At 43.4% G+C, this 27,769-nt stretch overlaps 1 protein-coding gene across 8 annotated transcripts in view; it reads right to left on the reverse strand.

The window, feature by feature from the left end:
• TMTC1 (transmembrane O-mannosyltransferase targeting cadherins 1) overlaps window positions 1–27,769 on the reverse strand; it is a 256,132-nt gene that overhangs the window by 206,038 nt on the left and 22,325 nt on the right. For 4 of the 8 annotated variants that reach the window (XM_059080111.2, XM_059080110.2, XM_067008958.1 and 1 more), the window contains exons 3-5: window positions 20,397–20,470; window positions 17,459–17,635; window positions 13,114–13,320 (exon numbers count right to left, since the gene is read on the reverse strand). In XM_059080111.2, coding sequence (XP_058936094.1) covers window positions 13,114–13,320; window positions 17,459–17,635; window positions 20,397–20,470 — 458 coding nt within the window. The remainder of the gene's footprint in view (window positions 1–13,113; window positions 13,321–17,458; window positions 17,636–20,396; window positions 20,471–27,769) is intronic. The other 4 variants (XM_067008959.1, XM_067008961.1, XM_067008963.1 and 1 more) reach the window with 1 other exon arrangement.

The following is a 27,769-nucleotide window of genomic DNA, read 5'->3' on the forward strand; positions in this document are numbered from 1 at the left end:
TTCTTACTTATAAATCTAAAAAAAGAGATGAGCCTGCTTTGCACTTGTTGCCCTCCTTATAGGAGTCAGGCCCTTGGCATCTCTCCGAAGTTCCTCCATGACGGGGCTCTGCCTACCTCCCAGCCTCGTCTCCACTACTCATGTCCTGCGTTGCCTGTAGTTACACACACACACACACACATATGCACACTTTGCAGGTACAGGCCTCTGTGTCCTCCCTCCTGCTGTGCTTTATGCATGGAAGACAGCCCTCCCTCTCTTTAGTTCACCTTCTCATCTGTTAAGACTCAGTTTATGCCAAATCTCCCAGGCTGGCTGAGGTGTCCTATCCTGTGAATCTTATAATTCGGGATACATACATCGATCATCACACTTGCCACCCTCAGTAAGATTATCTTTTTCTCTGTATGACTTCGCCACTGGGGTGTAAACTTAGCCGTGCTGGCCCAATCAGAGTCTCCATTTTTGAGAATCTGGAGTCAGAACACATTAATTCCAGTCCATCTTTAACAGAGAATTGAACTGAGAGGCTACATGAAGTTAGGACTGAGGCCGCCTTGCAACTCACCAAATTAAGAAAAGTCAGTCTTTAAGAAGAGGAGGGGGGCTTCCCTGGTAGCGCAGTGGTTGAGAATCCGCCTGCCGATGCAGGGGACACGGGTTCGTGCCCCGGTCCGGGAAGATCCCACAGGCCGCGGAGCGGCTGGGCCCGTGAGCCATGGCCGCTGAGCCTGCGCGTCCGGAGCCTGTGCCCCGCAACGGGAGAGGCCACAACAGTGAGAGGCCCGCGTACCACAAAAAAAAAAAAAAAAAAGAAGAGGAGGAAAGGACAACATGGATTTTAAAAAGCAAAGGAGAGACCATGAACCCTCCAAAATGTGAAAAAGAAACGTTTTGAGTTTGCCAGGTCCTGTGTCCAGAAATCAGGTTCAATACCCAGACTGGGGTGCCATTAGACTCCAGTGTACCTTTCTAATGAAAACTTCAATTTTCTTAAACAAGATTTAAAAAAATTTTGTTCTTTGTAAGCAAACGATCCCTATGACATCTGCATATAGTGTTTAATAAATGTTTATTAATCAAATGAATCAACAAACTGTCTGTGAAGAGTCAACAGGTATCAGTTTGCAAATGCACAGCTTTGATGACCTCTATGATGGTTGAGGGCAAAATATGTGTAAACTTTAACCTTTTTTACTCTCGCTATTTCTCATCAATACATTTGACTTAAGTTCCAAAGACTTAAGTAGTCAAGAATTCAAGCTGGAAAAGGAAAAGAAAAACAGCCAAATGCACACTAGCGAAATCTCCTCTACAGTCTGTTTAGTCACTGACGAGGGAGGCCCGTTATCGTATCTCACTTCAGGGTCAGCCTCTGACTCTCATACAACTTCGAACTACATGCACACCAATGGAGTGCAGTGACTAAAAGAGAAAAGGAAAAGTGACAGCATCATTTCATAAGAGTTTGGCCAAATAGAGAGAGTGCCAAATGACCTGAGACCCCCTGTCTCACTTGTGTCGTTTCACAGATAAGAAAAACAAACATCCAGGGAAGTAAAATAACTGGCCCAAGGAGCAGAGCAAATCAGAATCAGACTAGAACTGAATTTCTCCCCAACCAGGCCATGGCTCGTCACACTACCGTGCGTTTCTTTACGTCCGACCCAACCTGGCTGGGAAACAGCTCTTCTCTTTCCAAGAATTCAGCAATTGTACAATGTTCAGATTTTTCAAAAACAGCAGTGAGGACAATGATACAAGTTTTATTGTTCAAGACATGTACTCAGTCGTCAACTATTGATATTATCACACATGTATTTTCTGCTTAAAAATATCTGGAGATTGGTACCCAATCTTGGCTTATCTTAATGGTTTACTTATCCATTGTGGCTATAAATTATGTGCCATAAGGAAGAGAGAAACAAAGAACACTCCTACAGTGTTGGTGGGAATGTAAATTGGTACAGCCACTATGGAGAACAGTATGGAGGTTCCTTAAAAACTGAAAACAGAGCTACTATATGATCCTGCAACCCCACTCCTGGGCATGTATCTGGAGAAAACCATAATTCGAAAAGATACACACACCCCAGTGTTCACTGCAGCACTATTTACAATAGCCAAGACATGGAAGCAATTCATCCATTGACAGATGAATGGTTAAAGAAGATGTAATAGATTTATACAATGGAATATTACACAGCCATAAAAATGAAATATTGCCATTTGCAGCAATATGGATGGATGTAGAAGTTATCACACTAAGTGAAGTAAGCCAGACAGAGAAAGACAAATATCATATGATATCTCTTACATGTGTAATCTAAAAAAAAAAAAAATGAGACAAATGAACTTTATATACAAAACAGAAATAGACCCACGGACATAGAAAAAAAACTTATGGTTACCAAAGGCGAAAGGGGTGGGGAGGGATAAATTAGGAGTTTGGGATTAACAGATACACACTACTATATATAAAATAGATAACCAAAAAGGACCTACTGTATAGAACAGGGAACTATACTTAATATTTTGTAATAGCCTACAAGGGAAAAGAATCTGAAAAAATAGATATATATGTATGTATAACTACATCACTTTTCTGTACATCTGAAACTAACAAAACGTTGTAAATCAACTATACTTCAATTAAAACATTTTTTAATTAAAAAATTTAAAGAAGAGATAAACAACCTGTATTGAGGATACACATATAGTCTCTCCCTGACTCCACATGAAAACTTAAAGTGCAGTTTTGTAATTAAATAAACAACCTTTTAAATCCAATGTTTTTCATCATAAATGCAGTATGGATCATAATTCCTTTCACAAAGTGATATTCCTCTCACAAAGAAAATATACTTAAGGGAACCAAAGGTAAAGTACAAAAAGAAATCTATGATAAAGACTTAACTGTCAGGAAATAGAAGCTCTACCACTTGAAAACTGAAACACATCGGTTGGTTATTCATTAGGAACTGAGGGCACGTCTAACTCTTAACATAAGACACAAACATTATTCCTTCCCTCCATCCAACTCTGGCTGTTTGTTTGCATGTGGTGGTTTTTTTTTTTTCTGAATTATGATATAATTAATTGCCTTCATCCCCTAAAAACCCATACTATGTTCCCTTTACCAATACTTTCGGAGGTTAAAACGTTAAAAGCAAATCTTTAATGCCAGGCTCCTCATGGAGACTGCTGCCTAGGGTGATTTCAAAATCAATATGTAGGGCTTCCCTGGTGGTGCAGTGGTTGAGAGTCCACCTGCCGATGCAGGGGACACGGTGTCGCGCCCCGGTCCGGGAGGATCCCACATGCCGCAGAGCGGCTGGGCCCGTGAGCCATGGCCGCTGAGCCTGTGCGTCTGGAGCCTGTGCTCCGCAGCGGGAGAGGCCACAGCAGTGAGAGGCCCGCATACCGCAAAAAGAAAAAAGAAAAAGAAAAAAAAAAGCTCTTAAAAAAAAAAGACAGGGCTTCCATGGTGGCGCAGTCCGCCTGCCGATGCAGGGGACACGGGTTCGTGCCCCGGTCCGGGAAGATCCCACGTGCCGCGGAGCGGCTGGGCCCGTGAGCCATGGCCGCTGAGCCTGAGCGTCCGGAGCCTGTGCTCCACAGCGGGAGAGGCCACAGCAGTGAGAGGCCCGTGTACCGCAAAAAAAAAAAAAAAAAAAAAGGTTAGTTTAGGGGCTTACCCTGGTGGCGCAGTGGTTGAGAGTCTGCCCGCAGATGCAGGGGACACGGGTTCCAGCCCCGGTCCGGGAAGATCCCACGTGCCGCGGAGCGGCTGGGCCCGTGAGCCGTGGCCGCTGCGCCTGCGCGTCCGGAGCCTGTGCTCCGCAACGGGAGAGGCCACAGCAGTGAGAGGCCCGCGTAACGCAAAAAAATAATAATAATAAATAAAAATCAATATGTATTTTCTAGATTATATATAAAGTTGTAAAGATCATGGTTTGAATAATGTGAATAGCATTAATAACTCATAAATCTACAACATGAAACACATCTTCCTATATGGCTATAAGGTCATCAATCTAAAAAACTAGTAAATTATCTTTATTATTTGATTTTCAACCTAATGGTTTGTTTATTAAAGTGATGCTTTATTCAACAGTAATTCTAAATACATCACAAAATTTTAATTTAAAAAAGTCCACTGTTGGTCTCAGCAACTAAGAATAACTTTACACATGCAACTTATAATGAGGATGGTATCCATCAGGTAAGAATAAGTATTGGGGCCTCCCTGGTTGCGCAGTGGTTAAGAATCCTGCAGGGGACACGGGTTCGAGCCCTGGTCCGGGCAGATCCCACACGCCGCAGAGCAACTAAGCCCGTGTGCCACAACTACTGAGCCTGCACGCTACAGCCCACAAGCCACAACTACTGAGCCCGCATGCCACAACTACTGAAGCCCACGCGCCTAGAGCACGTGCTCGGCAAGAAGAGAAGCCACTGCGATGAGAAGCCCGCGCACCACAACGAAGAGCAGCCCCCGCTCGCCGCAACTAGAGAAAGCCCCCGCGCAGCAACAAAGACCCAATGCAGCCAAAAATAAATGAATAAAATAAATAAATTTATTTTAAAAAAAAGAAGGGTTAACACAGGCATTCTGTTTTCCTGCTAAACGTCGATGAAATCCATCTTTGCTACAAGAATGTTTTTTTGTTTTACAGTCATTTTCCTCTAAAATACTGTAAGCTTATAAAAAGAGAGAAAATAAGTACATATCATAAACAAATCAAATCAAGACTATACCACTTTCATAAATACAGCAAAGGAAAAGTGACCACTATAAAAAGATTTCTAAACAGTAATTCTTCCACACTGTCTTTGGCATAAAATAAGCATGCTGGTAGGGAAAAGTCAGTCCTAGCCCTACCATCTATGAAAAGCCACAACTAATAGCCATGTTAAGCTCTTTTCATATATTTACTCATTTGTTCCTCACAATAAGCTCATAGAGCACCTTTTTTGCATTTTTTCAAGTATTGACATTTTTAACATTGTCACATTTAATCTAGAAAACATAGTAGCAGTTCAAAACATGTGGCAGACAATTTTCAGAGCAACAAACTGGAAATCCCACCCAATTATCTGAAACCATCATGATCTATTGCCTAGTGTAGAATAATGTTCTCATGAAAGAATTATTTATGTATAGCCTGAGTGTTTACAATGTTAAGATGAACTGATACTGCTTTTACTGCAATCACTCCAAACCTCTCAGCAGGCTACATTACAAAAGATAAATTAAAAAAAAAAATTGAGCTGGATGACAGCAGCTTTAACTAAAAGAGCAAAAAAATTGGCAGCAGACTCCCTACAACACCCTAAAGGCCCTACCTGTGTTCTGCAAAAGAAGGGAAAGATGTTTGGTGTCCTTGAAGTCACGCAGGCTCTAACCTGCACAGGACAGAGGTTGAGCATCCATATGGTGACTGATGAGCTCATGGAAAACCAAGAGGCCTGGCATCCTCTTCTAAGAGCCTCTACTGTGGCAGGGACAGAACTGAATGCCAGCCAGAAATGCCTACACTCTGATAGTTTTCTCTTTCAACATATGTCCCCACGAATCCAATTGGAAAGCAGATGCCTAAGCTTGATAGCTCTACACTGAGAAAGGAAAGAACTTATCATCCACTGACTGAAATTCACAGGGGAGAGAATATTGCCAAGAATCGGTACCCAGTCAAGATTAAGCAGAATGAACCAGGGGCTGTCAGCAGTTAGGAACTCTACCAACTGTTATCCATACATTAAAAGGAATTTTGCTCCTTAGCATGTGATTTATTTGGAAGAGGCTTTTAGTGCTAAGTTCTGAATGAAGCCAAGAAACACTTTACTGAAACGATCCATTTTAGTGCTGAGGTCAGTTCAAGAAGCACAGCAGATTTCAATAAGCTTTCAGGCAAACTCATCAAAGTAATACCTGCTTTACCATACACTCTGGGTCTAGTTCAGACGGAATAACATCGCTCTCAACTAATGGTCAGGAAACAGGGACAGAAAAAACTCTCTTTTCATTCTCTATCCAGAGAAGAGAACACCTCTCTGGTAAGCTCCATGTTTAAGAAAAGCTACTTTAAAAGAACTTGAGAGCCCATCTTGGGTAAATCAACCCACCAAAGAACGTTAAAGGCAGATTAATGATGCTATCCCAATAAGCACAGTTCAAACTTGAGAAGCCTGATAACACTGACAGTTCTTTTGGAAAATTACTTTTTTATTTAAGTTTTTAAAAATAAACTTCCCACTATTTTCATCCTTCCTGTAGCAAAAGAGCGGCACTTGTTCACCCTTCCTGGGAAAATGTGTCCTCCATAGGAGGACACATGCCTGCAGCAATCACCCACCTCCCTTCTCCAGTGCCTTCCCAGCCACTAAGCAGGTGTGCAGTTCAGTCACACCAGGAGGCACTACAGGATCTTAGTAAAAGCTATGGTCAGCTCAGAATAGTACAAAGAAATTGACAAGCTCTGAAAAAGCTCAGGCACGCATGGGCCCAAGGTAACAAGAGAGGATACCCTTTGGATATTGGGTCCAAATGATAGAATCATGGGTGTACACAGTTTTAAAGTTGTTTGATAAGAAATAACTTTAACAATAATTATGCTAGTAGGTTTGGCCAGTTGTCTTTATAAAATACAGCCTGAGAGTTACTGCTTTCTTGGGTCCACCACCGTCACGTGCCAAAATAAGTCACAGTGATCTGGCTGCAGCCACCTAAGAGCTACACCTGAAGACTGAAGCACTTACACCACTGAAGAAGAGAGAATTCCAGAGCAAAATGTGGCCCAGCTCATCTTTAAACAAAGCAATGGAAATGAGGAAAAATGATCAGCAGCAACGAAAGAATTTGCAAAGTCTCTTCAAAGTAAGATCTTAGTCCATACCTACTTCCAAACGGTGGTTTGTGTTCTTAAGGTGGATTCATCACTGAGCTTTACACTTACACTACGAGATTTTAAAGTAGGGGAAGGGATTTATTAATATGAACCCACAAACTTCACTTTTAACTGTTGGAGTTATTTTCTGTGTAGATCTATTAGTTTACTCCACCCCTCTTTCATGTGGTCATTTCGTTTTTTTAAAGCAGTAACTGAGTGAGATTGAAAAGGGCCCATCTGGGATCAGTCAACCAGAAAGGTTTGTAAAATGGTGGGGGGATAACCCAATTATTCATCAGTAATTCGGGCTTTCAACACAGATTTTTTTCCTGTCACCTGAAAATCTCATTTCACTAACTTAACTAAGCTTCTTTCAAAGCTTACATGAGTCTGTTAATAATGATCTGAAACACATTTGCCCTACTCAGAGGCAAATTTAATCTGCAAAGCATTTCTTACTTTAGGGAAAAAGAAAACAGTGCAAGGTCTACAGAAGTAAAGCATTCAAACGACACTTGAAAGATCAGTGTGACGCATTCCACCAGTGAAGGTCAAAATATTTATATGCTTCCTTAAGTCCTCCGAATTTAATTATCTAACAGTTTCACTTTAATGCCAACCTGTTCTCTAATCCTAAACCTGTCTTAGTTTCTTGATTTGCATGCCTCCGTGCAAGGTATACAAGAAAAACTTTTAAGACACACTGAAGTGAAAAATATAACCACTGTCTTACCCACAAAGGTAGGAAACGAGCCCATTTTAAGTAAAAATATCATGATCATCATCCAGCTAAGTTCCATGACGGCAGAGCTCTGTTTACTTCACTGCCATCTATTCCCAGCACCTAAAACATTACTTGGCACATAGGAGGCATTCAGTAAATACTGACAAATGAATGATTCATGACAGATGCTGCAGAGCAAAGGAAGAGAAAAAGAGCAAGAATTTACTGAGCCAAGAACTGTCTTCAACACCAATCATAATCACTGTCATTTAAATGTGAAATCAATCAAGTCTATATATGAAAAATGACTACATATAGTTACAGATATAATAGGTATGAGTTACGAGGATAAGAGTTCAGGTAGAATTCACTGAGTTTTCTAAGGTGAAAGGGAAAATGTATCCATGCGTGAATGAACTGGATATAATGAAGAGGGTAGGGAGAGGGAAGGTTTACATACAAAACGTTTCTCATTGCACAGGGAGCAACTGAGTAAAAGGTGGTATCAACTGAAATTTCATCTGATTCCAGAGTGTATAGCCTGAGTCCTGGGCTCTTCATTGCACTTGCTACCCATAAGCCAATCACTAAGTCACACAGAAAAACAGGAAACTAAATAAATGACTTGCAGTAGAATTTTGGAATTCTCCTGTGTCTGGTAACTACAGGAAATGTTTTACCTGATAGTATTTAGTCCAAGTTTTTGACAGCCTAATGCCATGCATGCAATGTAAATACATATTAGCAAATAGTTTCGAAGTTCAAGCAAAAAAAAAAAAAAAAAAAAAAAACCTCACATAAACTCATCCCTTGCCTGCATACCGCGGGTTCACCAGTTTCAGGATACATCCTGGTGTTTAGAAACTCACACAGGAATAATAATATTCATAATACTAAGCTACTGCTAATGATGCTGTGGGCTGCCACACTGAATGGCCACTGTGTACCAGGCACCTATTTATATGTTCATCATGCAGGCTATATAGCTTTGAGTCCTGACAAGCAATCTGAGAGTAAGGTACCATGATTAGTTCTGCCTTTTGGAGATGAGAAAACGGAGGCTCACAGAGATACAATAACTCGTCTAGGAGCAAGTAAGTGAAGGAGCCATGATTTAAACACTGTCTGCAGAGATCTTCAGAACTAAGATAACATTGTCTCTTTGAACTTTTATTTTCTTTACCTGATCACCTTCTGACAAAAGGACACACACAGTTTTTTAAAATAATTTTGACACTAATCAAATTTATAGCCAAATATATGACACCTTTCCTTTCCAAAGAAGGAAAATACATGACAACTTTCCTCTCCAAGAAAGGATAATGGTCTTTCTTGCCCCAAAACATGTTAACTTACTAAGACCCCGACCCAGTTCCAGTTGTCCTATGTGCTGCTCTCCAGGCATAATTCTTCCTAAAACAGGCTGGTGAGCCTTCTATCCCCGAGAGTTCAACAGGGAGGCCAGCTCCACAGAGCATGAAACAAGGGTCCTGCCTCCTTCCCAAAGCCAAGTCCTCACCCGGGAAGCTGGACTTCAGGGCATAACAAACAGGCAAAAGCAAAGGATTAGGGGTCAAACAGCCCGAGTTCCAATCCTGATGTTACCACTTACTAATTATGCAAATGTTTTAAATGACCATTTAATTCCTTCCATTTCCACCTGATAATGCAAACTCTAAGATTTACCCTAAACGAAAGTTGTGATGGCTGCATGGGATAACATGTGGCAAATGCCAGCCCACCTCCTGGTACACAGCGGATGGATCACAGATATAAAGTTTTCTTCCCCTTCTGAAAGACCTCCTTCACTGGAGTGCAGGAGCCGACTGACACTGGCTTGCTAGAGATGACTATTAAGTTTTCAGAGATTTTGCAGGCCAGTTATTAAATACAGCCATTATTGAAAATTAAATTATATAACAATAATAAATCATATGTATGTAAATATATTGTCTATATTTATATGACTATATCTTAAAATAAATTATATAAACTTAAATCATGCTAAAAGCAAAGGTAATACGTACCCAAGGCTCATCACTTCCTAATCAGTTTCCTTCATTTTACTGTTATCTATGCTCTTGAGGTTACTATGTCTATTGTGCATTGAGCAGTGGAAACACTTCATGGTGGTGAAGCTATGGCACTTCTCTCCCGACTCCACGTTCAGCAATGTCACATTTGTAGCTTCAAATCAGCCACGGTAAGAGAATTTACATGGAAATTGGCCAACACCAGTCAGGATTTACTTCCTCTGGAGAGCCAGTGATTAAGCATTTACCAGTGCACCACTGGTATTCATACTTCATCTGATTCCTTTCTGCTCCTGCACCTTCCATCTCTACTCTCTACAAGTTATCTACCTACATACACACACCCATTAAATTTAAAATAAAAAGGAAAACAAAAACCTAACACCCCTGGAGTTAACATCCTTTGCCCCATTCCTTCATTACCAAATTTACTGAAAATATTCTATTTATGCTTAATTCCAATACTTTCTTACCACTTAACTCATTAATTTTTTCATTTCACAAATATCTGAGCAACTACTCTTAGCCAGACACTATGAAAAGAACTGGGGATACAAATGTGATCAGAAGCCGACAAGCCCCCTGCCCTGACGGAACTCAGTCACACTGCAGCCTGACTTATGTCCTTCCTTGAAAGTCTATAATGCGCGATTAATTCTTGTTTCTTCTCCTCCTCTGCCTTCCTTACAAAAATTTACAATTTCCCCAAATATTCTGTCTTCTTTTCCTTCGTGCCGTGTTACAGAAAAAGTCAAGATATCCTCAAGGTTTGGACTATTCACTTCTCTGCTTTCTTGCTCAGGAATTTCAAGCATTACTTTGATTTTACCCTTTCCCAAACTTATTTTTGCTCTAGGCTTTCCATCTCAGTGACTGACACCACCACGCACCCAACTACTGAAGCCAGAAACGCAAACATCCTTGTTTCCTGCCTTTCCCTCACCCCTTCACCCCAAACATCAGCAAGTCCTGTTAGATGTATATCCAAAACGTATCCCAAATCCACCATATCCCTCCACCTCAGTCTCTATCACCCTCGGCCAAGACCCTTTCTTTTCCCCTCAGTCTGTATGAAAGTCTCCCTGCTTTACTCTTGCCCCTTAAGCATCCACTACAAGAAGCCAGAGTGAACATTCTTAATATAACCATTTTCCTCCACATTAAACAAACAACAACAACAAACAGAACCCTCCAAAGTCTCCTCTTTCCACTCAGAATAAAATCCAAACTCACTTCCACGGCCAACACACCCTTCCCCATCTGGGACTGCCCACCCCCTGAGCTCACCCCTTCCAAACCCCACTTGCTCGTTACCCCAAGTCTGGAACCCTGTGCCCAGATCTGAGCAGGGCTAGCTTCTCCGCGCATCCACGAGGATTCTGTGGGCCTTCCCTGACCAACCAACGTGGATTTGCTCCAGCCAGGCCCACCCACCACTCTCCACCACACTGTTCATTCTTTGTTGGTTCCTTAGTGTGTGTGTGTCCTCCTCTACTGGAAGGGAAGATACACAGGGGCAAGGACCCTGTCTTCCTTATTCACCAGGACATCCCTGGTGCCTGGAACATGCCAGGCACGTGGTAGACACTCAATAGATCTTTGCTGATGAATAAATAAATGGAGCATGATCCAAAAGACAGGTTTCCACAGGAATCATCGGAAACAAAGACCCAGAAAAGAGGGAGTTTTCTGGGACTGCACAGAAGAAGAAGAATAGCAATCTGCTGTTGAACTGTTAATAGTATGAGTCAAATTTCCATCTTTATTAAATTCTGACTTGCCCATGGCTTGACCTATTTTAGAGGCAAGCCAATTTAATGAGTTCTGATAAATCTATGTTAAGTTTCATGGCTAGGTCAAAAGATTTACAAAAAGAGAGAAAATCCTGTGTTTTAAAGTTTTTCCTGTAGCCTGGGAAATCAGCTCGGAGCTCTGTGACCACCTAGAGGGGTGGGATAGGGAGGGTGGGAGGGAGACGCAAGAGGGAGGGGATATGGGGATATATGTATACGTATAGCTGATTCACTTTGTTATAAAGCAGAAATGAAGACACCATTGTAAAGCAATTATCCTCCAAGAAAGATTAAAAAAAAAAAAGATTTTCCTGTACCCTCAAAAACACTTCTGAGAGGCAGTGTCCCCTGGGCTTCCTCCCATACTTGTGCTGTAATAAATTCCTATCACAAAGCAAGGGCAGGGAGGGCCAGAACAGCAGAAGGTAGGGCTCTCCTCCCCCAGAAGGCCGAGGGGCCTGCTCTCTGATGCTCAGGCCTCTTCCATCAGGGAAGCAGCACTATGTCTGCCGTTTTATTGGGTTTTTTTGTGTGTGTGTGTGGTACGCGGGCCTCTCACTGCCGTGGCCTCTCCCGTTGCGGAGCAAAGTCTCCGGACACGCAGGCTCAGCAGCCATGGCTCACGGGCCCAGCCGCTCCGCGGCATGTGGGATCTTCCCGGACCAGGGCACGAACCTGCGTCCCCTGCATCGGCAGGCAGACTCGCAGCCTCTGTGCCACCAGGGAAGCCCTGAACTCAGGATCTTAATTCATGCACTTTGCATTTCTCCCTCCTCCCAAATCCTCTCTCTCGTCCTGTTTTATTTTTTTCCAGAGCACTTAACACCTTTTAATATAGTATATAACTTACTTATTTTGTTTTGTTGTCTCTCTCCTGTCAGAATATAAGCTCCATAAGGGCAGGGATTTTTGTGGTTTTTTTGTTTTGCGGTAGGCGGGCCTCTCACTGCTGCAGCCTCTCCCGTTGCGGAGCACAGGCTCCGGACGCGCAGGCGCAGCGGCCATGGCTCACGGGCCCAGCCGCTCCGCGGCACGTGGGGTCTTCCCGGACCGGGGGCACGAACCCGCGTCCCCTGCATCGGCAGGCGGACTCTCGACCACTGCGCCACCAGGGAAGCCCTACACACCTTTCTTTTCTTTTTTTCTTTTTTTTTTTTTTTTTGCGGTACGCGGGCCTCTCACTGTCGTGGCCTCTCGCGTTGCGGAGCACAGGCTCCGGACGCGCAAGCGCAGCGGCCGTGGCTCACGGGCCCAGCCGCTCCGCGGCACGTGGGATCTTCCCGGACCGGGGCACGAACCCGCGTCCCCTGCATCGGCAGGCGGACTCTCGACCACTGCGCCACCGGGGAAGCCCAGTCTGCACTTCTTAATGGAGGCTTCAGAGCCTCACCCCCTTCTTCCAAATAACGGCAGACACGGCAGGGCTTCTACTTGCTTCTTCCAGCTACTCCTTTCTCATCTGATCTAATGTAAGGAAGGAAGGGAAAGAATAAGAGCAGGAAGGAGGCAGGAGGAAGGGAGATGGGGAAGGAAAAAGAAAGAAAGAGGGAAACAAGTGTGGGCGGGTGTCACAAAGAACCCACTGGGTGCTTCACTTCTCCAGCGTTCCCCCTGCAACAGGTGATGCTGGAGGGTGAAAACACGCAAGGTGGAGGAGCACAGCCCAGTACCTCATCAAGGACCACACAACTCGAGGAGACACAGGGAACCCACTGCTCTTGGGTTCAGGTGGCAATGGAGTGCGGCAGCCACCCCAAGCTCCTTTGTGAGGGAACCGCTGCTGCTTCCCGTTCTCCCGGAGAGGGTGCGCCGGCGGTGCGGTGGGCAGGGAGCTCCCGGGCCGCTGTGGGCTGCGCTGATGGACGACCCCATTGCTCCTAATTGTGCACGGAATGGAGGGGAAACAAAGGTCAGACAGAATGACAAGACCTGCAACAAGGAACAGCAACCCCTTGTCCCATTGCCGAGCCCTGTTCCATGGAAGCAACCGTCCACAAGCCTTTTAGCTCTTCTGTTGCTGGTATTCATCACAGTATTTTTAAAATAAGATTAAATTATAATATTATCTCTAATTTTAGAACTTGTCTTACTGACTTGCTACCATAGAAGATGAGGACTCAGTCCCTTTGACGTGGTCACCAAAACACACACACACACACACACACACACGTACACGCACGCACATTCACAACCGCCCTCTTCTCTTCTCATCTTCCACATACATTTCTCTCATAATAAATATGATTTGAATTCTCATAACTCAGTTGAAGTGATATTCGGGATTTACATGATTCTGATCTTGTGAAATGTTGTTCACAGCTGATCCACCCCAATGTATTCTCACATTTTCCTTCATGAATCTTCTGAGATGATATAATTCATAACCACCAGCTGGGCAAAAATTTTAAAGTCGGATAGTACCAAGTGATGGGGAGGATGTGGAACAGAGGGGGTTCTCATCCACTGCTGCACTCCAGTCATTTCAAAAGCAATGTCTCTTGCTCACACTGAACGAGTGAAATCACAGTTCACAGTGAGATCAACACAGTGAACGTGTATCCGTCTGTGGCCCCAGCAACCCTTCTGTGGTTATGCCCCAGGAGGTACGTGCACACAAAGGTTTCCTGCAGCATGCTATGTAGTAGCCAAAAATGTAAAAATAACCTAAATTCAAAATCCAGAAGGATGGATAAATTGTGATAATTAAATACTACACAACAGTTAAAATGAATGAACTATAGCCACATGTATCCACACTGATGGATCTCAAAATCCAATGTTAAATGAAAAGAAAAGCAAGTGACAGCACTTATAAAAGTCTGCAAGTATGTAAACAATGCTATTTGATATTCATTGGTATATACTTATGAAGTAATAACAAGCAAACCGTCCTAGAAATGAAAAATGCCAAATTCAGGATCATGGTTATTTCTAGAGAGAGGGTAGGGACTGGGGTCAGGGAACAGTTATCCTCTGCATGTTGGCGATTATATGCTAATTTTTAAAAAAGAAACAAATTGAACTTTCAGGAGCAGCTCTTTCACTGAAAATGTTTCTTCCTAAAGGTGATGTCAAATAAAAGAAATCTAACTCTGTTCGTGTGGCCCAATCTTAAAATTTAGGAATAAATTGCTCTTCATGAAGCTTCCAACACTTGGCTTCTGTTGTTTCTTTCCTGTTGCCTGAATCACACAATGAAAAGACCTCAAGAACAACCTAGTACCGAGATGTTTATTCTAAATGAGCAGATAAGAATTTGTGTGTACGTTATTCTGGGAAAAGGGGACACGATTCTGTGAGATCCTCAAGGGGTCAGGGCCCCCCAACACACACAGATTCTCTGAGCTGGTTTCCTGGTACGAATGTGAGCTCAGGCTCTGAGCTGCAGGTGCCCTGGGGGGGGGGTCTCCAAATCCCTGTCCTGTGCGCTCCATGGAGGCTCAGGGGTAACCACGTGGCTCTGGAGTCACACAGATAGAAGTCCCAATAGGGGATGGGTGACTCTGGAGAGGTTACTTTCTATGCCTGCCCGAATTCTCTCCTCTGTAAAACGAGGGTAAAAGCTGTTGTGAGCCATCAGTGACTTCATACCTGTAAATGGCGTGGTCCAGTGCTTGGCACACGGCCTGCACTCAAAAGGTACTGTTATCCACCAAGTCTCCCTGTTACCTGCTCTCAGTTCCTTCTCACCACTTTCACAACTGTACTCAGTTACTCCCGTAATTACTTATGTAACTGTCTCCCCCAGTATTGCTCTTTGAGGGAAGGAATCTTAACTGTCTTATTCTTGGCCAGGCACAGAATGAGCATGTGTTAAGTGGGCGGAAAGAACGAATGCCTCCACCTATGCAGAGATGCTGGTGGTTGTGAGAGCTACAAGTTACTAAAACAAACAAACAAAGAAACCCCACCGACTATGAGCTATGCAACACCCAAGCTACATATCAGCAGTATCGTTGTTTTCATAGAATAGAACTTCTGGCAGTTTGGTATAATGAAGGTCAAGAACAACTACTAAAGGAATAAAAAAGACAAGTATTCTCTTTGAAAAAAGCCTAGCTCAACAGTGACCAGATGAAGAAAAAAGGAGTCTAGCGACCATGGGCTGGAGAGACCTAAGACCAGAGGAGATATGACTTCAAAGATGAGCGTAAACAAGAATGCTGCCTGCCACCCTGTTATCAGCCACTGCAGCCCGCCTGGAAGGTGCGCCCTGAGGGGAATTCAGGATGGAGAAAAATAGGATCCTGAGCCTAGAGAGTTGAGATGCATATCAAAGGAACAATTTTAATGAGCCCAGACAGACTCTTGCATCTTCCCATATATAGAAAAGCACTGAAACCATTAACTTGAGATGCCTGATTTTTTGTGATTAGCACTAATCTTTTGAGTTTTGACTATATAGTTGTTTTTAAATTTTTCTTCAGCAAAAGCTCATATATCCCGGCTCCTCCCTTACCTCTTTGGAACAGTCCCACAGAGCTATCTGAGAGGCTGCCTTCCCAGGCTATAACGTCCCCAAATAAAACATAATTCTCAACCCACAAGTTGTGTGCTTTATTTCAGTCGATAGGAGGTTAAAACATCTCTGGACTGAACCAAAGGCAAGGGTCTGCAGGCACTTGCCACATCTTCTGCTGTCAGTAGAGCGAAGCAGAAAGACGATGGGAGGCAGATACAGAGAGGATGCCAGAAGAAAGAGGAAAGCCAGAGGGGTGGATTGGCTGCTCTCTAAATAGTAAGGTCAGCAAGGCAATTACTGCCCCGGGTGGAGAGGATACAGAGGAAAGGCATTCTCATATAAGCCTAGGGGAGGTGCTTTGGCTCACAGCTTTCTTGGCTTGAGCTTGGATCAAAATGATAACTGGGCTCCTTCCTTTTACACGCCTCTGAGATTTACAGAGAGCCAACAGAGCACTAAAGTCTATTTAAATTATCTCCAAGTACGCCCAGGCAGGGAGGTGATCAGAATTTAATGACTCATCTCAGCTTGCTGTAGGACTGCTCTTATCTTTACGTCAAGAAGTAAAAGCAGGCAGGGAATGGGCTAAAAAGACAGGACTTTTTTTTTAAGATAAAATTCTTCATCGGACAAGGCCGGAGAATAAATCAGTTACACTTATTAAAAGTTCAAATGTAAGGGCCTTATAATTAGTGAAAAATAGTGTCTGCATGTCAAACTGTTAGTAATTATGGATTTGATAGAGGAAGAAAATTATATAAAATTGAACTTCCCGTGGACGTGCAGGCCTAGCGGCCATGGCTCACGGGCTTAGTTACTCCGGGGCATGTGGGATCTTCCCGGACTGGGGCATGAACCCGTGTCTCCTGCATTGGCAGGCGGATTCTCAACCACTGCGCCACCAGGGAAGCCCCTGCACTTGAACTTTTAACATGCCTTAGTCACTCTTATCACCTATAATCCACAGGATAATATGAATGTACCTTAATTTTCTTTAATGAAAATAGGCTACTAAATAAACTTGTTCTTTAACTTGAATATGACGTGTCATTATTCCTGTATGGTTCAGACTGGCCCTCTGTGGAATTCCAAAAGGCCCCTTCCAAAACTCTTAGGTAAAAGCATCATCCCTAGAGCAAGTAATCGACTCTAATTTAGCATTCGAAGGCAGAGATTCAAGACAAGCTGTTAACAAACTGTTACCATTAGTAACTAACTCCACTGTGTGAATCAAGATTTCTCAGTAGTATGCAACCAAGACAATCTGGCAATATAAACTTGCAATTAGCATTGATACTTTTCAATTCCAAATTTGGGGCTCACAGAAACTTTATAGTCCCCGTGGATTTTCATAAAAGTGTGAAGAGTTTCAACATATATAATGCATTTATCCTAAGGAAACAAGCCTTACTATATGATAGTCTAGGATGAGGTTACATTTAACAAAATGTTATACCTCTATTTTTTTAAGGAGAGCTTGAAAACTATTGATTTAAGCAACTCTTCTCTGCACATCATGGACTGCTTGACAGCAAAACTTTAAAATGACTTACGATTTATCACGATTGTGGGATAAAGAAAAGAGATCATAAACCAAGCACACGCCGAACACGGTGATGCCTGTCTCTTTCACCAGCATCGCGCAGGTCCCCAGAAACAGACTGAGTAGCAGGAAGAAGGGAGAAGCCCTGGGAGGGAAGCGTCCCCCAACACAACACTGGTCCACACTCCTGAAAAACAAGGTTGAGTTGCTTTTACTCTAAGAAGAAATGTGGGTTGCTAAGAAATAACCACCTTTTTAAAGGTAAGATCTAGCACCAATTTCTTTGTATTCTAAGTAAGTAGGTGAGCAAAGATTTCTTCAAGAATGTTCATCACAGTATTATTTAAAGTTTGCAAAGAGGAAAAAAGTAAATGTCCAACAATGCTGAATGTGGTACTTACATTAAGGCATATATAAATTCTGATAAATTATGGCATATAACCAAGGAACACTAAAAAGCCATATAAAATGCTACCATAGAGATGTATTTAGTGACATGGAAAGATGTTTAGGTGAATATATTTTAAGTGATTACTACAGGTTACTAAGCCCCATGCATGATGAACTCTGGAGCCAGGTTCCCTGGGTTCAAATCACAGCTCTGCTGTTAACTAACAGGGTAACATGGGGCAGGTCAGGTGCCTCCCTGTGCCTCAGTTTCCCTCATGTGTGAAATGGGATCACAGTGTTGTAGGGAAGGTTCAGTAAATGACTTATTACATGTTACGTGTTTATCATTATTATTATTTTTGTGAAGGTATTTTATATGCTTCTGTACAAAGAAATCCGTGGATATATACCATAACACAATCATCATTTCTGTGATGAAAATACACATGTTTTAGTCTTTTTCTTTTCTTCTGGCTAATCTGGTATTTTTTTTTTTAATTGAGGTACAGCTGATTTACAACATTGTATTAGTTTCTAAACTGTAGTTTTAAATTTATTTTTCATGAGAACGTATTAGGTAAAGCTTTTCTTTTTTCTCAGCATAATTTCCAGCAGGGATTTTCTAAAACCCTCCAGTTGCTGTAAAGTCTTTTTTCACCTTACAAAACAGAGTCAGCACCACACCAAGAAATTCCACTGTTCTGTCCGCAGATGGCACACCAATTTGCTCCTACTCTTCTGAAGGCCAACATATCTGAAGTGGTGACGTCTTACCCTTATTGTTATGTCTTGGAACAATCACCTAAATTATATGCCAGATTTGCAGGAGGCAGGCTTTTTCTCCGAAGCTGGCTTATAGCTTAAAATTACTCGAAGTGCGAATGGCCTGCACAAGAGAAAGCTGTAACACTGTGGCTTATTATCGCACGGATATGGACATGCTGCGGGCCCACTCACGTTCTCAAATTTATCAACGCAGAGAAGAAGCCTGAGAGGTCAAGTTCAAACTCAAAAGCGATTATTAATCTTGTTGTAACACCAGAGCAAATAGGAAACAACTGTTGAATTGGGGTTTATATTTTTAATATTTTCACAACACTCTTTTATATACCTAGCAATGCAGTGGGAGATTACAAAGCCAGGACTAGAAGCCTGGTACTATATTAGGAAGAGACTCTGGCCTTAAAGCAAAACTTCATAAAGCTTAATTCAGTCCATCTTTGACCCAAGGTCTAAACTGGTTTACAACAAGGTTTCTCAGTTTCAGCCCTACTGGTATTTTTAGGGAAGATGATTCTTCGTTACAAGGGCTGTCCCGCACACTGTAGAATCCTTGGCCTCTACTCATGTGCCAGCTGTGCCTCCCCAGTTGTGACAAGCAAAAGTATCTCCAGACATTGCAGATGTCCCCCTGGGGCAAGGTGGGCAAATTTGCCCCCTATTGAGAACCACTGGTTTAGAACAGTGTTCCTTGGAGTCACTGGGTTTTATAAGATTATAGGCCAATGAACTGACCCAGAGATCAAGGTTCACAAATCCTTAACCAGGCATCCCTCCACGAAGCAGGGCAATGTGGCTCACTGGCCCCCTTTCTCCTGGGCCACCCTCCGCGTCACCTGCCCCCATTACATTCTTTTTTTTTTTTTTTTTTTTTTTTTTTGCGTTATGCGGGCCTCTCACTGTTGTGGCCTCTCCCGTTGCAGAGCACAGGCTCCGGACGCGCAGGCCTAGCGGCCATGGCTCACGGGCTTAGTTGCTCCGTGGCATGTGGGATCTTCCCAGACCAGGGCACGAACCCGTGTCTCCTGCATCGGCAGGCGGATTCTCAACCACTGCGCCACCAGGGAAGCCCTACATTCATTTTTTTACCCACCCCTTTCCCTAAGTGAATATGTCATGACTCAGGTGAGAATCTGATCAAGTTAGGGGGAAAGGGGCAATATAATGGGAAATTGTTTTACTGTTTTTCAGTCCACCAAAGCAAGAAGCTTCTGTATTTTGATGAAAGGATGTGCAAATTGGAAAATCACAGTTGAGAAATACTACTTTCAATTCAGCCTTGTTATTTTAAGCTTTGAGCTACTTTAATGAGGAAAATAAAGAGGAAAAAAAACAAAACAAAACGTAGGACCAAAATGAAAAGGAGAAATTAAACATATCATAGTTAAATAGAAGAGAGGACTAGAACCAGTATATTTTGGCTCAGAGCTAAGGTTTCAAATTCCATTCTCAGTAAGAAACTACAAGTAAGAGAAATCAAGAAGCAAGAGCTTATCTTCCCAGCACTGGGAGAGCAATCCTTTTAATGACATGGTTCAGAACGCGGCTGGAAAAGAGAACAGCCTAGCTTTTGGTAAGGAGAGGGTTTCCGATCCCAGGTCTCCAGGAAGCTCACTGGGCATTTCACTGCCAAGAAGCCTGCCTCCTCTCTCAGGCAGGAGCGCAGAGTCAACACACACACACACACACACACACACACACACACACACACACACAGCAGAAACTCCCAGGGGACAGCATGACTGTAAATAGATAAGGACATTCTTAGCCATACATACCTACTGTAGGAGAGAAAGGCTAACAGAAACAGCAAGCATGCCAACACGTCAGCTCTGCCAACAATTCCGGCCACCTAGAAAGTGTGAAAAAATAAAAACCTCAGAAAACCACTTTCAGAAACCCATTACAGAAATGTTATTTGTTTTCAGAGGAATGAAAGGAATAATAAATTAGAAAACACATTATTCTTTAAATTCTGATATATGACTAACCACTTCTGGTTATATTTAATAATAATTTTAAAGAAGGAGAAAAAGAGGAAGGAATGGGCAAGATTTTCATGCTTAACTTCATTTTTTTTTTTTTTTTCGCGGTATGCGGGCCTCTCACTGTTGTGGCCACTCCCGTTGCGGAGCACAGGCTCCGGATGCGCAGGCTCAGCGGCCATGGCTCACGGGCCCAGCCGCTCCGCGGCCCGTGGGATCTTCCCGGACCGGGGCACGAACCCGTGTCTCCTGCATCAGCAGGCAGATTCTCAACCACTGTGCCACCAGGGAAGCCCTTAACTTCATTTTTAACCTTTCTTCTTTGAAGATCAATTCACAGCATCAAAGTATATTCATTACTGTTTTTTTTCAAAAATAGTTTTTTGAGCAATGACTGAGTTCTGGACACTGTGCTAGTCTTTGGGCACCAGAGTGCTAATGGAACAGAGGATCCTTACAGAGCACTAGGAAAAAAATACAAGAATGGGAAGGAGTATGAACTCATCATCGCTATGTGTGAGTATACGTGCATGCGTCTATGTGTTTCTTAGCAACATCACCAAAAAGGTCTGAAAGCAAAATACCCCAGTAGCAAAGAGCCATCCTGGTACTAACCACAGGCCATTGCTCCACTAAAGAGAACATGGGCCCCTTGGAGAAGCGGCTGATTCCAGGGTTGAGACTCGGGAGATACAACAGCACTTGGATCATCTTCTCATGTCAGAAAGTAAGTGCTCAGAAAATGACAGGTACATGGACACAGAAGCCAGTAACAATGGGCTCCCACTGACCAAATATGCAACAATTTGAACATCATAATAAATATGGACAGCAATAAATGATAAACCATTGTCAATTACAATATTAAGACAAATATTAATAACACTGTTTATTATATATAATCCTAATATAAATTTTAAATTACATTTAAAGATATAAATAATATAATAGAAAGACACTGAAGACTGGTGACTGTTCAAAACTTAAGACTAAAAGAGGCTAAAAAGAAACAGTGACTGGGCTTCTCTGCTGGCGCAGTGGTTGAGAGTCCGCCTGCCGATGCAGGGGACGCGGGTTCGTGCCCCGGTCCGGGAAGATACCACATGCCGCGGAGCTGCTGGGCCCGTGAGCCATGGCCGCTGCGCCTGCGCGTCCGGAGCCTGTGCTCCGCAACAGGAGAGGCCACAACAGTGAGAGGCCCGCGTACGGCAAAAAAAAAAAAAGGAAAAGAAACAGTGACTAATGGCATTGATTTTAGAAAATATACAATGAAATTATTAAGGTGTAAAGGAGCATGAATTATGCAACCTACTCTCAAATGCTTCAGATAACAAGTAATATTTTTATATATTGAAGGAGAAAGAGTGGATGGATGATAAAACATGCTGCAAAATGTTAAAAATTGGTGACTCTGGATAAAGAGTATACGGTCACTACATTTTTTAAGCTTGAAATTTTTTTTTTTATTGTGTTACTTCAGAAAGGGACTGAAATGGAAGAAGGGTGGGGACAGATGGCTATTTATAAATCTTTGTATTATTTCACTACTCAAAACGTTTACATTTCTCTTAATTTTTTTGAAATCCAGGACATAAAACTGTAAAGGAAAAAAACAGGGTATGGTTCAAAGAATGCTTCAAAGAAAAGGTCACATATGAGGAAGAATTTGCAAGGGAAATGAACAGACTTGACATTCAGGCACAGAAAACAGCCTTTACCCAAATCATAGAAGACCTGAAGCCCATGGTGTGTTGGAGAATCAATCAACAATTAATAGTGGAAAATAGACTTCTGGGAAAGATACCTATAAATATCTTCATATAACAAGCAAATTTTGCAGTCGTAAAGGAGAGGCAATGACACACACATGGAGCTAGACCAGGGGTCCCCAATTCCCTGGCCACGGATGGTAGCGGTCTGCGTCCTGTTAGGAACCAGGGCCGCACAGCAGGCGGTGAGCAGCGGGCGAGCGAGCGCAGCTTCATCTGTATTTACAGCTACTCCGCATCGCTCGCATTACCGCCTGAGCTCCGCCTCCTGTCAGATCAGCGGCGGCATTAGATTCTCATGGGAGCGCGAACCCTGCTGTGAACTGCGCATGCGAGGGATCTAGGTTGCGCGCTCCGTGTGAGAATCTAATGCCTGATGATCTGAGGGGGAGCTGAGGTGGTGATGCCAGCGCCGGGGAGCGGCTGCAAATACAGATCATCATTAGCGGAGAGGTCTGACTGCACAGAGACCGTAAGAAATCAACTGCTTGCAGACTCGTATCAAAGCACTATCAGTGAGTGGAAAGTGAAAACAAGCTCAGGGCTATCACTCATTCTGCATTACGGTGAGTTGTATAATTATTTCATTATATATTACAACAGAATAATAACAGAAATAAAGTGCACAGTAAATGTAATGCGCTTGAATCATGCTGAAACCATCCCCCACCCCAGGTCTGTGGAAAAATTGTCTTCCACGAAACCAGTCCCTGGTGCCAAAAAGGTTGCGGACCGCTGAGCTAGACCATCCAAGGCTTGAATACAGGCTCCTCTAACCACCTGAGGGAGACTCAACTTTGTTATCTTTAAGTTCTGAGATTTGGTTTTGTTACCTTTAAAATGAGTGTTACACCCCCTAACTCACGTTACTGTTGTAATAAGTAAGATGATATGTACGAAGTGCCCACTCATTGCTGATGCCCTGCTTTCTTCCTTTTCCCTGCAGAGAAAGGGGGTGAGACTCTTAACAGTGAGATGGGTTTTTCTGCGTGATGTGTGGAAACCACCTTTTTACTTTAAGGTTTACATGTGTGCTATTTTATGTTAACTTTATTAGATAATCCAGTATGTCTATTAGTGACAGTGTGGTCTCACCTCCGTGTCAAGGCCCAGCTCGGACTCACGGTACGTCAAGCGACCACTGCACACGGTTCACTTGTGAAGCCCAGGCCTACTCAGGCTACAGCACCGCCCCTTTGAGCGCTGAGCTCAGCATCACCAGCAAGGCCTCTGGGAGGTTAAACAGAGAACCCAGCTCTCCAGCAACAAAGTCCTGGGATAAGGCCCAGGCGTCTGGGCCCAGGGGACACCCATCACAGCACGAGTGCGGTGGGCAACTCAGACAACGGCAAGGCTCGCAAGCTGACATTGGGTGTGGCAAGCTGCAATGAGGCAGTCACAAGCTAGGAAAGCATAACTAACGCCTTCAAGGCGCCTGAAGCCCTGCTTCTCAAACTGTAGTCAGTTAGCTCTGCCGGGAAAGAGCAGCAGCAGTAGCAGCGTGTGCCAGCTGGACGTGCCCAGATTTGAAGGATGGAGTGGCCCTTGGAGCAGGAGCTCAGAGAGGGTGTTGAAATGTCAATGCTAACACCGAGAGACTCTGCTGCCAGCTCCAAACCAGCAAGCAGTCACTGAACACCTACTCTATATCCCTGTTAGGTTGGAGTCTCTGGGGCAAGGGGGTTAGTGTCTTAAAAACAAGGCGCTTGTCATCAACTACTATCTGTCCAGACTAGCCACACAGCGAGGCAATTTGTCAACATCATCTTGCTCAGTAATTGCATGCTTCACGCTGGTCAACAAACATTTAACAAGTGCCTCCTATTTGCCAGGTATTATGCCAGCTGGAGGGATAAAACCTGCCCCAGGCAGTTAACATCTGGGGAGGAGTCAAAGAGGGTATTAAGAGGTTACGAGGAAACTGCATGTATTGTACAAAGGAGACGTCACTGCCATGACAAGACTGGAGGCATTAATCTGGACTGTAGGATCTGGAGAGGCTTCGTGGAAAGGCTGGCCTTATGCACTGGGACTTAAAGGTCAAGCAAGGAGGACTTCAGGAGACTCAAGACATCGGGATGTGAACCCTGGGCCAGAGAGGGAATGCAGAAGCATTCCAAGCAGAGGAAAGAGAGTCCTGAAAGCATACTGGGTGTTCCTGGAAGGGGAGGTTAAAGTGATGAGAGCATGAAATAAATGAAAAGGGGCTGGGAGTGGGAAACAAGAAGCAAAGATGGAACATCAAGTTGGCACCCCTTGGGCTTGATCCCGTGACAATGTAGGCTGAACCTAGGGTGCTGGGAAGTACAAAAGGATTTGGTCAAAAATACAAAGAGGGGCTTCCCTGGTGGCGCAGTGGTTGAGAGTCCGCCTGCAGGGGACACGGGTTCATGCCCCGGTCCGGGAAGATCCCACGTGCCGCGGAGCGGCTGGGCCCGTGAGCCATGGCCGCTGGGCCTGCGCGTCCGTAGCCTGTGCTCCGCAACGGGAGAGGCCACAACAGTGAGAGGCCCGCCTACCGCACACACAAAAGAAAATGCAAAGAGATGGAGAGCATGTATTTCTTCCCTTAAGCTTCAGGTTTCCGTCACCAAGCAGGTAGCTGTAACCTGGGAACTGTATTCCTTTAACAAATATTCAAACATTTGAAGAAAATCAGTGAACATAATTGAGTAGAATTCAAATAATGTAACATTCAGATCTCCGAGCAGGCTTAACAGAATCACATGTGGAAACTGCCAAGTAAGGACTTAATTTGCCCCCAAAACTCGTTATTTCTTGGACTATCACTATTACATTTATTAATTATTTTACCTGCAAAATGAGTTCTATTGGTAGCAGACTGAGCCAGGAATGCACACTTAACACATGGCAACAGCTGAAAGCCAAACTGGCTGATTAGATCATGACCAATTTTCTCCCAAGTACTCTTGTCCCAGCTGTGGAAACGTCAACCCTAACCTTCAACTCCATGTGTCAGCATTTCCTGCTCTTGCTTTTGACTTGACATAAGTGCATTCCTTCAAACAGTAATGTCTCTATGATGATTGTTAAATTTTAATTCTCATAGGAGAATTACAATGATTTCCCCATTTTCCCAATTTCTCTACTGATTTTTCTCATGACTCGGGTTTCAGAAAAACGTAAATTTCCCAAGAAATATACTGTCAGGAAAATCAAGAACCACAAGGCCTTCAATGAGGAAAGCACTAGGTCTACCTTATTCACTGCTATAGCCCTGCACTGTTGACTGTATTATAGTCACTCAAATATTTGTTGAAAAATTACATAAATAAATGAATTTATTCCTCTCTACTTAAACTGGAAATAAATTTTCCCTTCGCTGGAATTTCAGTTTTATTACACCATATTGCTTTGTCTTGTACATATTTACGTGTATGCTCTTTGGCTTTTCCAGGAGCTTATGAACAAACTGTGGGTAGGGACCCCACTGCCCACCCACATACCCCCTTGGCACCTAGCAGAGGGCCTTCACTAAGCAAGCACTCATTTAACAATTTGTTGGTTACGTAATTAAGAAGGCAAATCCTTAATCATATCAACACGTTTAAACTAAACCCTCCCCCCCCCAGTTGAAGCCCTCCATCCTTCCTGCTGTAATTAATTTATGGTCTCATTTCTGTTCTTGTTTAACAAAGAGGAGACACATCCTACTAACTCCCTCTTTCATCACATTATGGTCTGTTTTTCTTTTTCTTAAATAATGTATCACTATGTTTTCATAACACACATTTCTTTTTCTCTATTTCTCTGCCCTCCTTTCTAAAAGCCTGAACTAATATCTGTAATTAAATAACAGTCTCTTGATTTTACTTTCCAGTGTAGTTTATAGGTCAAATTTCTTTGCCTTCTTATGCCTCCCCCATCTCCTTGTGAATGCAAATAGTTTAAGATTTTTCCCTAAATAAATGTCTAGCTCTCAGGCTCCTTTGTCCCCATAATTGTGTTACCATGGATTTTTTTTTTTTCGATTAGTAGTACAAAAGCTGCTTGAACCTTTTTTTTAACATCTTTATTGGAGCATAACTGCTTTACAATGGTGTGTTAGTTTCTGCTTTACAGCAAAGTGAATCAGCTATACGTAGACATATGCCCCCATATCCCTTCCCTCTTGCGTCTCCCTCCCACCCTCCCTATCCCACCCCTCTAGGTGGTCACAGAGCACTGAGCTGATCTCCCTGTGTTATGCAGCTGCTTCCCACCAGCTGGCTATTTCACATTTGATAGTGTATATATGTCCATGCCACTCTCTCACTTTGTCCCAGCTTACCCTTCCCACTCCCCATGTCCTCAAGTCCATTCTCTATGTCTGTGTCTTTATTCCTGTCCTGCCCCTAGGTTCTTCAGAACCATTATTTTTTTTTTAGATTCCATATATATGTGTTAGCATATGGTATTTGTGAAACCCTTTCTTACAGGTCATTTTGCTAACAGGATTTTCCTTTTTTCTTAGAACTCCAGCTAGCTCATGATCACACTGCCTGAGATTACCTGCATTTTATGCTCTCCCTCTCTGCAAGCACAGAATTAGGACTGTTCTTATTCTACTCATTTGTTCTTTCCTACAAAAATTTTCTCCAAGACACTCTAAGCACGAATTTTTAACTCTACTTAAGAAATTATTTGTCAGAAACATAATATTGTCGACAGGCTTAGATTAAAACATTGCCACTGGGCTTCCCTGGTGGCGCAGAGGTTGAGAGTCCGCCTGCCTATGCAGGCGAAGCGGGTTCGTGCCCCGGTCCGGGAAGATCCCACATGCCGCGGAGCGGCTGGGCCCGTGAGCCATGGCCGCTGCGCCTGCGCGTCCGGAGCCTGTGCTCCGCAGCGGGAGGGGCCACAACAGTGAGAGGCCCGCGTACCGAAAAAAAAACCCCAAAAAACAAAACATTGCCACTGACCTGGTGTCATATATTCTATATGGCTAGGAGTAGTGGTCCTTGATTATTTCTCTTCATCTAACAATCATATTGAAAACGTATGCATTGCTCTCATCTTTTAAAATTCACATCTAAAATTTTTCATCATAATTTTAAATAATTCAAAGAATCTAACTTCCTGTGCATTTTAGAAACTGACATTTTAACATAACGCCATAATGTTACTCCTTTAAATGTACCAAATGCACCTGAAACATACCACAGCAATTTGAAGCTCATCATGTTCCCCTTACACAAATACTAGGCTCTTCTTTCTTTCTTTCTTTATTTTTGCTGTACGCGGGCCTCTCACTGCTGTGGCCTCTCCCGTTGTGGAGCACAAGCTCCGGACGCGCAGGCTCAGCGGCCATGGCTCACGGGCCCAGCCGCTCCGCAGCACGTGGGATCCTCCCGGACCGGGGCACGAACCCGTGTCCCCCTCATCGGCAGGCGGATT

This window comes from Kogia breviceps, chromosome 12, assembly GCF_026419965.1.
Source record: "Kogia breviceps isolate mKogBre1 chromosome 12, mKogBre1 haplotype 1, whole genome shotgun sequence".
In the NCBI taxonomy this organism is placed as follows: Eukaryota; Metazoa; Chordata; class Mammalia; order Artiodactyla; family Physeteridae; genus Kogia; species Kogia breviceps.